Source organism: Urocitellus parryii, chromosome 11 (genome assembly GCF_045843805.1).
Source record: "Urocitellus parryii isolate mUroPar1 chromosome 11, mUroPar1.hap1, whole genome shotgun sequence".
Taxonomy (NCBI): domain Eukaryota; kingdom Metazoa; phylum Chordata; class Mammalia; order Rodentia; family Sciuridae; genus Urocitellus; species Urocitellus parryii.
The window spans coordinates 76,802,655-76,815,727 of NC_135541.1; the positions used below are offsets into that span (position 1 = coordinate 76,802,655).

At 33.2% G+C, this 13,073-nt stretch overlaps 1 protein-coding gene across 3 annotated transcripts in view; it reads left to right on the forward strand.

Moving 5' to 3' along the window:
* The window catches only part of Ptbp2 (polypyrimidine tract binding protein 2), a 70,102-nt gene extending 62,843 nt beyond the window's left edge, over positions 1–7,259 (forward strand). For 2 of the 3 annotated variants that reach the window (XM_026401399.2, XM_026401401.2), the window contains exons 12-14: positions 5,022–5,238; positions 5,343–5,420; positions 5,580–7,259. In XM_026401399.2, coding sequence (XP_026257184.1) covers positions 5,022–5,238; positions 5,343–5,420; positions 5,580–5,712 — 428 coding nt within the window. In that variant the 3' untranslated portion in view covers positions 5,713–7,259. The remainder of the gene's footprint in view (positions 1–5,021; positions 5,239–5,342; positions 5,421–5,579) is intronic. The other variant, XM_026401402.2, reaches the window with a different exon arrangement.
* The last annotated feature ends 5,814 nt before the right edge of the window (positions 7,260–13,073 follow it).

Consider the following 13,073-nt stretch of genomic DNA (forward strand, 5'->3'; position numbering starts at 1 on the left):
TTTGTTTGTTTTTTAATGGCCAAGGCTCAAAATGTCATTTTAATTTTCATATTTTAATGTGATTATTTGTACATAATGAGTATATTTGTATTTGTCTGTTTTCCTCCTAGCATTTCTCAAGCAGTTTTATTGGGAAAATATTTTAGCTCCAAAATTGCAAGAATTATTTAACACTCTTCTACTCTCTTTATGTGGTGCTGGCTGGGGATTGAACCCAGACCCTTGCACATTGTAGACAACTATTTTTCCACTGAGCTACATCCCCAGCCCAAGAATTGCAACTTTTATATTGATGATCCTTCTTAGTAGTTTTTATTTCTGGCTATTCTGTTTATTAGAAGCTGTATTTGGCTAAACTTAGAAATGGAAAAGGTCACCTGGAATGTGTCTTTTAGGGATACCAAGTTCTTACCAAATGAAAAACCTCTGTCAATGGGAATATTAAATCTGTGTCTTTGGGAATATTAAATTGTACTTTAGTCAAATTACATGTACATCATTGCTTAGATAATAATTTATTTTAATTTAAATTATATTTTTTTGGACTTCACACACAAATCAAATCACATAAATCTGAAATACAACTACATATTCAAAATGTGATTGACTATAAATTTTACCAAGTTTTTAGTTTATAATTGGATTTATTGAGTTTCAGGGACATTGCTGCCTCAGACTGGTTATGTTTACATTGTTAATTTTTGAAATTACTATTTTGGAAGTAAGGAATAGTGTGTTTTTGTTGTTATATTTGTGTGACACTTGGGGGTGAATATGATACACTTGACCAATTTCAGCCATTAAAATCAGAAAAGTTTGAATTTCAAACAGGTTAAGTTTGAACTTAGTGTTTCTTGGCAGTGGTTTTGGTGTTTCATATAAGATATAAAATTATCCATCTGGCTCTCCAGTTTTAAAATCACAATATCTGTCTTAAAGGAAAGATATAAAAAAGAGCTGTTTATGTCATAGGTGTTTAGTATATTGTTTCCCCCTGCTCAGTTTGTGTATACTTCTATATTCTGGTGAGAGGGTGGTCATTACCATTTGTTTAATATATACTTGTAAGTAGCATTTGACAGTGCTTCATAATCAACATGGCATTCTCAAATATTTCATGTTTTTAAAATTACTATTTGAGGTTTGGGTGGCATTAAATTCACTTACATAAAGAATGCCAAATCATGGTTGAGAATCATCTGAGGGAGAATTTAAAGAAATAACTTCTGAATTTGTTGTTGTTGTTGTTGTTTAAAGAAATAACTTCTGAATTTGTTGTTGTTGTTGTTGGTGGTGGTGGTGGTGGTAGTGCTGGGAATTGAAACCAGGGCCTTGTGCTTGCAAGGCAAGCACTCTACCAACTGAGCTATATCCCCAGCCCTTTGTTGTTGTTGTTTTTTTTTTTATGTGTAGATTTTAATTTTTATCATACTTACAGAACAAAATAATATGCTTTGTAGCTTAAACAAATTTATTTCCTCATGAATTTTAAATACTAAAGTTTCAGATCTCGAGGTGCTAGCAGATTTGGAGTTTGAAGACTCTCTCTTGGCTTGTAGCTCTCTGCCTGTGTTCTTACATGGACTTTTCATTGTGTAAGCATAATGAGAGTTCTCCTTCTCTTGTGAGGATACCAGTCCTATTGAATTAGGACCCCACCATGATGACCTCATTTAACCTTCATAACTTCCTTAAAGGTCCTGCCTTTATAGATTGTCATAAGAAATTAGGGCTTCGACATATGCATTGACTGGGAATGGGGGCCACATTTTAGTCCGTTTAGTACTTACATATGTAAATCATTTATCCCCAATGTTACCAGATGTTGACAGTAAAGTTTTGACTTATAATTTTTGGACTATAAGTATTGATAAATAATTTCTTATTCTCATTGCTGCTAGGATAAATTTTACTTTCTCTAGGTATATGACAACAAAAATATGTGCTTATATCATCAGTGCCTATAAAACACACTCAAATTCCAAACAAAAAAATAGGGTGTGCCACGGAAGTGAGAAATTAAAGACTAGAAAGTAGTAGTGTAGATGACAGCAAAGCAAAACCATAAATTGTCTTTGAAAAGACTAATAAAATAGACAAGTGTCTGTAAACAGCAACAACAAAATGAGAGCAGCAATACATATTTTATTTTGAATTATAAAGGGAGAACTCTTAATAAGCTCTATGTAAACTCCTATTATCTATGAATTTGTCTTAAATTTTCATTATTCCCTAACATCTTCTTCAGACTTGTAAGGGAAAGGTAAAAAACTATATTCAGTCAATAATCCATTCTCAGCCAGGTGCAGTGGCACATACCTGTAATCCCAGTGGCTCGGGAAGCTGAGGCAGGAGGATTGTGAGTTCAAAGCCAGCCTTAGAAATTGAGCCACGTGCTAAGCAACTCAAGACCTGTCCCTAAATAAAATACAAAATGAGGCTGGGGATGTGGCTCAGTGGTTGACTGCCTAATCCCAGGTACTTACCAGAGAGGAAAAAAAAAAAATGCCATTCTCTGAAACACATTACTTTATCTATTTATGCCATATTTTTTGCAAGTAGACTTTTATAAGATTCCCATTGTTAAAAACAAAAAGAGTAGAGATTCTGTTCTCGTTTTCCTACTCTTTTTCATTGCCTTTGTCTCTGCTATTCATACAGTGTGGTTATAGTCAGACCTTTAATTTGAATTTTAAAAAAATTATAACTTTTTTTAAATATCAGACCAATTCATTTCTTTTAAAAATAACCCAACAGCTATGTTAAGAAGTAGTCATATTGTTACAGAGTTGAGGTCTTCTGGGAAACTGAGGTAGCACAAAGATGATCCCCCTTTAAACCCCAGTTCTTGCGATCAAGTCAGGAAGATTTTAGACCTGTTGCTCAGAGTAATAGTCATGAGTTTATTGAAGGTATAGGAAAAGGGAAGGGGAGGACCCTATCAAGGGGGAAAGTGGGTCTTCTTCTCTCTTCCAGTTTATTGAGGATCACAGTGAAGTTTCTACAGGGTCCCACTTAGGTCCACTTGCTGACTTTTGACTGGCAACAGGATGACATTAGCCTTTCGGGTCCCCACTGCCATGACAACTCTAGGTTATCTTGGTCCATGTTGACCAGTTTCTAAGTAGAATCTTCATCATAAGTTCTTAGAGATTTTATGATTAAGAAGAATTATCTCCTGAGTTTCTGGATCTAATCTGTGAAAAGGGTCACAAAAATCTCCCCTGTCAGAGTAATGTGGGTTCCTCTTATCAACATTATTTCAGGCCTGCATTTCTTCTGCAGATAATAGGTAGTTTGCTAAGGAATAGGGTGTAGCCTATCCACTTAAGCCAGGCAGGGCTGCAAGTAAATTGCTTCTTTGAAAATAAAGCTTGTGGGGGTCAACGCAGTGGACCCATTTTATAAAATTATTCTCTTTAACCTCACATTCCCACCATTCACACCTACCTAACAATATAATATTCTGTGTTCACATACTGCTGTGTGCTAGGGTAAGACAGAGTCCTGTCTTTGTGTACCTTAGAGTCTGAAGGAGGAAAATATATGTAATTGCAATAAATTATGATGATCTTTAAAAAAGGTACAAGGTACTACCTAGTACCTGGGGAATATCTAGTGAGTTTCTGGATCTTTTCGAAGGATGAAGAAAAACCCTTTTTGGAAAAGTGAGTTTGAAGAATGAGTAGACTAAGACGGATAGTAAAAAGTATAGGAAATTGTTACAAAATAAAACAGCATGTATACAAGAATAAAGGTGAGGAAAAACTAGCACTTAGTGTCAGGATATATGTTTTCTGTATTTATAGCATAAAGTACAAGGAATGTAATATTAAGGTATAACACAAGTTCCATGATGATTGTGATGGTTTCTTAATACTTTATTCCCAGTACCACTATAGTTATTAGAATTGCATAGATTAAAAAAACTACCTATTCATAGAGGCTAGAAGACATAAGGGTCAGACTGGGAAAGATACAGGCTATGTTAAAGGATGAGTTTATATTTTGTTCCTAAGGGTTTTAAGCTGATAATGCTGGGATCACATTTGTAATTTGTGAAGGTCATTTAGCTGCCTTGTGTATAGAATGAATTGGAGAAAAGTAGAGAGATATTCAACAGGAAAGCAATTGGAGATGAAGTTTAAATGGCAGTATAAGTAGAAAGTGGATAGAAAATGAATTTGAGAGATAATTGGAGAAAGAATATCATAGAAGCGGGGCATGGTGGCACATGCCTGTAATCTTAGTGGCTCAGGCAGCTGAGGCAGGAGGATTGCAGGCTCAGAGCTAGCCTCAGCAACTTAGCAAGGCCCTAAGAAACTAAGCAAAACCCTGTCTCAGTGGTCCCTGGTACCAAAGGGGTGGGGGGGAAGACCTTAGTAAAGGATTTAGTAATTAGGATAGCAGAAGGAACAAAAAGTCAAGAATGGCTACTAAATTTCTTTCTTGGGAGGCTAAAAATGTAATTTATCATCAGGATGTTGGTGGGTAGTGGGTATTGAACCCAGTGACACTGTGATATATCCTTGGTTCTTTTTGTTAGTTTCTTTCTTTGGTGGTGGTGGTTTTATTTTTTGCATTTTGGGGTTTGTCTGGTTTTGTTTTTTTGTTGTTGTTGTTGTTTTGTTGTTGTTGTTGTTTTGTTTTGTTTTTTGGAGGTAGAGTCTTACTAAGTTGCTAAGACTAGCCTTGAACTCATAATCCTCCTGAGCATCCTGAGTTTCTGAGATTATAGGCTACACCACTACTCCTAGCTAGCATCAGCAGGATTCTTGAGGAAGATAGATATTTATAATCTTGATATTTGTTCTATGAAAGAAACTTTTTTTTTGCCACGTATCTTGTCTAGTAGAGATTAAAATGGAATTTGTCTTAATCACTGGTAGCTATGGTAAATACCATATTTTCTTATTTTAAAACAATAAGAAAATAGTTGTAAATTATTATTTTAAATTTAGAATTGTTTTCATTTTGAACTTTGAAAATGTTTTTTTTAATAGGAATGCTTTCTTTTTTAGCCATGAATCATCTTAATGGACAGAAAATGTATGGAAAAATTATTCGTGTTACTCTCTCTAAACATCAGACTGTACAACTACCTCGAGAGGGACTTGATGATCAAGGGCTAACAAAAGATTTTGGTAATTCCCCATTGCATCGTTTTAAGAAACCTGGATCGAAAAATTTTCAGAATATATTTCCTCCTTCTGCAACCCTTCACCTATCTAATATCCCGTAAGTATTTAAGCCAGCGTTTATTAAGGATGTACATTTTGTTTTAATAAAAACATCGAATTTATTATTAATGTTTACTTTTTTCCCCCATTTAATTTTCCTAGTCCTTCAGTAGCAGAAGAGGATCTGCGAACACTGTTTGCTAACACTGGGGGCACTGTGAAGGCATTTAAGTTTTTTCAGTAAGCAAGCTTTCCTTGTTTTTAAATTAGTGACTTGATAGAAGTAAAAATTTTGTTCAAGTAGTTTTTAGTCTGCTTTTAGAAATTTTTATCTGGAATGGGCAGAATTTAAGTATTCTGACTTTTTATGAGGTATCTAATTTCATAATTTCGTTTCAGAAGAGATCACAAAATGGCTCTTCTTCAGATGGCAACGGTGGAAGAAGCTATTCAGGCCTTGATTGATCTTCATAATTATAACCTTGGTGAAAACCATCATCTGAGAGTGTCTTTCTCCAAGTCAACAATTTAAAGGGGAGATGAAGATTGGGGGTGAATCACATTGTTCAGTGTCATCACCTATTGACTGTTCAGAAAAGTGGGGACCAGAGTTTGATTTTTTTTTTTCATTTTTTCTTTTTTCTTTTTTTTTTTTCATGCTGTTATCATTCCTTGGTTATAAAATGAAATGGCATATGTAAAGGCAGAGTTATTAACTGCTGTATTTCATCTGTTCTATAGGGAAGCCATTTTTATTGTCTGTTTAAAATTTTAGTTTAATTTTGCTTTATTTTTTCAACTTAGTTGACATACGTGCCTTAAAAAGGAAAACTAGTGTTGCTATTGTGCATTTACTAGAAAAAAGGAATTGGTTGTCTAGGGCACATTGTTATATGGGAATTAAAATATGTTTAGGCAGGGGTGTGTAAAAAGGTTAAGTTTTTGTTTCTCCTGCTTGGAACTTATTTTGAATTATTGGCTTATCACATTTCTTTCTATTTAATCAAATAAGATTCTTGATATTGAATGAATAAAGCAGCATTTTTAGTTTTTACTATTTTAGGCTTTATTGCTTTTTAAAAAAAACATTGGCCTTTTTTATCACAATTCTGGTCTAGATTCAGTTATGAATGTAGGCATTAGTTAAAATTAACAAGATGCAGAGTATTAATTTCTTAAGACAACAAAGTGATTTCTGTAAGTTTGAGCCCTATGTGGAAAGCATTGTGGAATCTTAACCTTTTTGTACACACTCTTGTGGGACGTATCATATAAATGTCAGCACTAAGTAATGTCTTGTTTGTGGCTGAATATTTTTCGTAGATGTTTTTGAAGTTGACATGACTTACGTGCATTTAAATATATATTGCCATCCTTAGTTTGTAATTAAGATTTGGAATATGGTTGTGGATTTCTGAGCATGTGCAGACTGGTCTAGCTAGTTCAGGAACTGGTGCATGTATTTTTCAAAGACAAAGAAAGTGTACTGCGAAAATTTGCAGGAAGATTAATTTTGTGGCAGTTTTTTAAAACTGACAACCAGGTGGGACCAAAGTTTATGTGCCTTTAGTCTTAATTTACCTTGCATTGTAATATTGAGTTTTAATAAATCTTCAAAATATTTTGTATTTAGGAATAGATCTGACTTTAATAAAAACATGGCTCAGAATCTACAGGTCAAATTAATTTGAACAGTTCTTGTCAATCTGAATTGTTGATTCTGTTAAATGACCAATACTTTTTGAAATTGATGTACTTAGTTTCAAGATTCATAGATTCTGTTATCTATGTAGACAGAATGGTCATGTATATTTTCTATTAGTTGAGTTTTTACATCTTTAGAAATGTAAAATTCAGTATAGTTTGAAAGCGGCACAATTAAAAATTAATTTTCTAACAAAGTTGGGAGGTTTGATGGTTGTTTAATTTCATTTTGTGTGTACTCTGCTTACCTCTGTAGCATGCTCAATAAACACTTCTGTAGCTCTGTATTCACCTTTTCTGTCTTTCTCTGCTGCCTTTTCTCTCTTTTCTTCTTTGTTTTCACTCCACTGTGCTTCTGAATTCATGTTTATTCTCTGCCAGGGTGGGAAAGGAGTAATAATATTACAATTCTATGGCTTTAAACCATAAATAAATCTAGATGCTGTGAAAATATACCAGCTGGTTTTTTTTTTTTTTTTCCATGTAAAAGATGGTAAATACTTTTCAGGAGGACACATATTAAACATTTCCCACCCTGATTATAATCTACTGCTTTAAAGACATAACTTCTATTGTAGCTTGTTAATTCTTTCTATCTCTTTTGTTGTTGTTGTTGTTGTTTTTCCAGTAGATTTATGCACTAAATAGATCTTTTGGATTTGCCATGCTCTCTCGCTGCAGTTTCATCTTTCATCTTCTATGTCTGCTAAAGATTTCTAACTAATCTTAGAATAGCTTGTAATTTTTAACAAAGAGTACTTGAGAAAGAGTAGCATGTTATCTGCTTTCACTGTATGTGAGAAGAAAGATACATTCAGGTATTTAAAAATGTGTAATTTACATTGAACAAGTGCAGGTGTTAGTTACTACTTTCACTTTTTATTCAGCTGCAATTAGGGTGCTATTTATATTACTTAAAACATTTTTGGTCACTTTATAAACAGGTATATCGGTGACAAATAATTTTAGAATTATACATTTTTATTAGGTTTATTCTTATAAAATATATCAAAATCATGCAAATTTTATACATTAGAATGATAAAAAATGAAGGAGCAAATATACTAAATACAAAAATTCAAGTCACCCCCCCAACAAAGAATATAGTAAATAAAAATAGTTTTGTTTATAGTAGAGTCAACAATTTGTGGGTGATTTGGAAGCTAGGTGATCTCCCTTTTTCTTAAAATACAATCTAGCAATATCAAATATGTCTGAAGTCTATCAAAAACCAATACCATATACAATTAATGAATAATATTCAAAACTTAAGTGGAGTTTTTCTCGGTATTGTGTTGTGGTTATGATACTTGAAAGTAGGTTTTATCCCCTTTTTAGTTAGTTCCTTGTGGATAGAATTGAAGAAATAAAGTCCTCAACTTTATTTATTTGCTGGACTAGGAAGAGTTCTCAGTGTCTCCTTGCTAAGGGTTGATAGGAAAACAAAGTTTCTCCTACCTCTGGACCTGTCAGGTTTTACAATATCTTATGCTCACATCCAATCTTAGTTTCAAAGCCCCACACTGAAGTGGGAGTTTCAACATTCTAGAATGCTTTTCAGTTTAGTACATTAAATTATATTACCCCAAACCTTGGCATATACTGAATTATATAATGTTAGGTATATGCTTTGTTGTTATGACTGCTCAGTCCTTATGTGAACTAGCTAATTTTGAAGTATTCTTAGTATCAAGCTGCTTTGTTAATAGAGCTTTTAGAAGTGTTTCAAAGCATCTGCTTAAGGAATAGAGTCATATAGTTTATAGTTTATATTTAGCCTGTTTTAGCATTTGAAAACTGGCTAAGAATGGAAAACTCTTGCTTTATGAGGAACCAAACCACCCTATAAGTTGCCCTAGGAATGATCATAATACTTTTGAGGCATTTTAGCTTAAAAATTTATAGTTAATAAAAGTTACGGTAATTAGCTTAATTTGTTGGTATAATTCTAGTTGTGTCATGTAGTTTATAGGGAGAGGACAAGTCACTTTTCTAAGCCTCGGTTTCTTTATTTGTAAAAGGGAGACAATAAACTCTGCTCTGTTGTGAGGTCCAAATAGGATAAGTGCAGGGATGCTATTTTAAATGAAAAAGTTATGTCAAAGTTCCTGGACTGCCAGATTTGCCCAAAGGTAGGCTAGTTATCCACAATAAATATCCTAGAATATCTCTTCTTGTTATAAAGAAATATTTACTAAATGTTTTTAAATTATTTAAATTTTACTCTGGTAAAGCAAAAAGATGCAGAATACAGTTTTGTAGTGCATTCCAAGGCCAAATGAAGAGAGCATCCTTGGATTTAGCCTTATATTTCTGTTTAAAATGTTTGCTAGTTAAATAATAAAATGTGGATTTTTTTAAAATTATAGACTCCAAATAAAAATGGAATTTTTTATGTCTAAGCCTTTAAAATTTCTGAAATTTGAAAGACATAAGAAAGGAAGAAATTTTTTTTTTCTTGTGTAGCTGAGGACTTCAAACAAGAATTCCTGGCTACTTTATATTAAAAAGCTAAAATCTGAAAACATGTTGCTTTCATTCAGTTGAAGGAGAGTAGAGATATATTTGGTGAAATTGAGTATACATAGGTTTCGATTTTAGCTAAATATTTTCTAGATTATTGGCAAGAATTCAGGAAAATTTTAAACAATTTTAGAATATATTCACTAGTCATCAAAATCTTAACTTTATAGTTGTTTATTATTCTGAATACATTCCCCTTAAATTATTCTTTTCAGTTTTAGGTTTCGATAGTACAAATTTCATAGTTAATAGTATCAGTTAGTTACTCAAAGGACAAAATGAAGTCTTAACGTGTATAGAAAATTTTTTAAAAACTCATAACCAACACCTATATACCTATTTCACTACCTAACATTTTCCATGTTTAAAGGTAATATTTATATATGACGCTAACATTTCAGATTGAATCAAAATTCCATATTCACTTTTTTCTGATCTTGATCCCTACCTCATTCTTACCTTGGAGGTAATTACCTTGAATTTAGTATTTTACTGTTCAGTGGTTGCTTTTCAAGGGAAAATTTATCCTATACTCTATAGTCTTAAGTTTTTCATCTGTCTAGTTAACAAAAATACTGCAAATACTTTAATACTTATGCTGTTAAGTATAATATTTTATTATCTTATACTTTGTTAAGGTTAAGATGTGTAGGTAACTGATAATCTCCTCATCAAACCTCATGATGTAACTGATTTTTTTAAGGAGGTTTTCAAATCCTTTTCAATAAATATTGAGTCTCAGGGTTCTTTTAAAGATGTATGAAGTAAATAAGGAGGTAGTATTTTAAAAGCTGGAGTTGCGTGCAAGTTCCTTACAGACAACCATACCTTTTCTGACTATATCACCCCCACCTCTACCCTCACCCCACCCCCCACAACTTCTTGCAACTTTTTGCCTTCAGTCCTTTCCTTTCTTTCTCTCTCCCATGTCATTGGACAGAAAGAGCATTTGGCATCTCTGTTGTCATCCCCTTAACCTGGTGTTAGTGTTGTGTAGGATTTTGGCATCAAAGATATTTATTTTTTTTATGAGAGCTTTCGATTACACAAAAAAACAGAAGAATATAACTTACCCCTATCACTCAGCTTTAGTTACCAACAGCATTCTGATTTCCTCCATTCACTTGTCTTCGGTAGTATTTCTTCCAGACATTTATCATGAAACTTTGTGGCATTTTTTTCTCCATAATGTTTTATTCTTGGCCATAGTCTATTCTAATAAAATAATGGACTAGTCTAGTTTTCTAATATGTTCTTCAAATCTTAGAACCTTACTATTCAAAAAGGAGCAATTAGTATCATCTGGGGGCTTATTAGAAACTCAATCTCTGATCTACATTAGAACAAGATTGCCAGGGGGTGTATTTGGATGCATAAGTTTCTTTCAAACTTCTTGGCACTGCTTCTTGCAGTGTAAGTTTCCCCACCCTCAACACCAAAAATTGTTATATTTCACTGGTAATCTTAAGTTACTTAAAGATATGTATTGTTAACACTAAGAAAAAAGGACTCCAGATATCTAGTTATCTATTTTAAGCAAATGGTTCTAGAGAGGTCAAATGAATATTTACCGGCATATTTATAGTGACACAGGTCCCTGGGGTTCCAGTGTTCAATGAATTAAACTGTTGAAAATAAGTAAGAGGCCTGCTGTTAGTACACATAAATTGAAACCACTGTTATGTACAAGGTGATAGGTAAATAGTTAATAATCAAAATCATTTTGGGGGTCTGTGTGTGAGATTTTTTTTGTTTAATACATCAAATTCAGCCTAACAGGAAAGGAATTCCCATGTGAATTGACTTTTTAAAATGACTACAAATTAACACTCTTAAGCTCTGATTCATTTATTATATTATGCCCTTGGGTCATTTTAGCAAATAAAGTTTTTTCTTTTCACTTAACACTACTCCAATTGGATAGCACCATCTTTTAGTTGAAATAGCTAAGCTTCATAGAGTAATGACTGATCTCTCTGTGTGAGATATTTTGCAATAAATACAGATTTAGCTGTGTAATAGTATGCCTTCAGAAGCCATTCCCAATACCTTTAGCACAGTCTTTAAAAATATTCTTGGGGCTAGCAAATTTCTCTGTTACGTCTTGCTGTTTCCTGCTCACCACCTCCATTGCTATGTCTAAACTTTGTTGCTGCTTTAGCTGTCCATTTTATGCTTTTTATTCATTTTTTTCTATCATCTCTTTGCAATTAAATTTTGTGCTCCTATGAAATTTTTGTAATCATAACCAACCAATTTTATTATTCCTTTTTATTTCTGGTTAATGCATTGACAAATTATAGTACATAATATGTATGTAATAATCAGGTGTTTTGCTATATTTTTGTCGGGTTCACCTTAAAAATTTTTTTTCTAACTTTTTTTGCTTTTTTATTTTTATCTCTGGGATTGTAACAGTTCAGAATTTTCCGGAAACGTGAAGCATTCATGTATTTTATTACTAGTATACTCAATTTTAATGGAAAGAAGTTGGTCAAACAGTTGTAGTTAAAGATCTTAAAGATGAGCAGAATTCCAAGAGGTGATTTTAATTTACATAAGCACAGTTCCTAGACAATTAGCTGCAGAGAGAGCATACTAACATTGCTATAGTTGTCTCAACCCTTCCCAGAGTCTGGAATTTTCTAAAGTAAAACGTTACAACTAAATATGTGACATTTTCTGGAAAAAGCATAAGCACTGACATGAGACTAAACATGGACTTCTACCTTATTTTTCTCCTTAGTAGCTATCAGGTCTTTACGAGCCTTTTCTCACAAGATGGAGATACCCACTTTCTATGTTTATATATGAAGATATATGTGAAGTATATAGTTCTGTTCCATGGAGGATATTTTTCCCTACTTGGGGGGAAATTTGGGGCATTTTATTTATGAAAGTATACTTTTTTCCCCCTAAAAACTAAATTGGGCTTGTTTTTAGATGATTTTCTGTTTTGGGTGGTGCTGGGGATTGAACCCATGGCCTTGTGCATGTGAGGCAAACACTCTACCAACTGAACTATATTCCTAGCTCTAAATTGGGCTTGTTTACAACTTCAAGGCATTTATTAGACATTTGCTGTGTGCCTGGTAGGAAATGCAGAAATAAATAGGACCATGGTACAGTTTTCTATAACACTTCAAAAATGTGAATTTGTTCCAACTTATTACGGAACAATTAAGCCTGATGTAAATTTCATATTTACCCACATTTCAGTTTCTAGATGAGGAGATGTAGATAAAAACAAAACTGGACCCAACTGAACTGCAATATGTAGAAATATACAGAGTGTACCCCTGTGCACCTCAGTTCTGTCAACTCCTTCAGTTCTATGTGTGTTGACAACATTCATCTGCCTCTAACGTTACCAACTTTTCCACCTACTTTTAGAGAACCCTCCCTCCAATGCTTTGTAGTAACTCAAGCAGCAACCTTCCTGTTACCCTCAGGTATAAGTCAGGTCTTTTTAAAAATGAAGGGTCATATTTATAGAATTATATATTCCTTTGTGTGTCATAAAGATTTTGATTTTTGTGCCCTTAACCTGACCATTTTTTTCCCCAAAAGTTCTGTTTTCTTAATGATGTGATTTTGCACAGTGTGGCAATTTTTGGAAATGCTTGTGTTATAGTAAAATTGACAATTCTACATTCAAAGACCTCC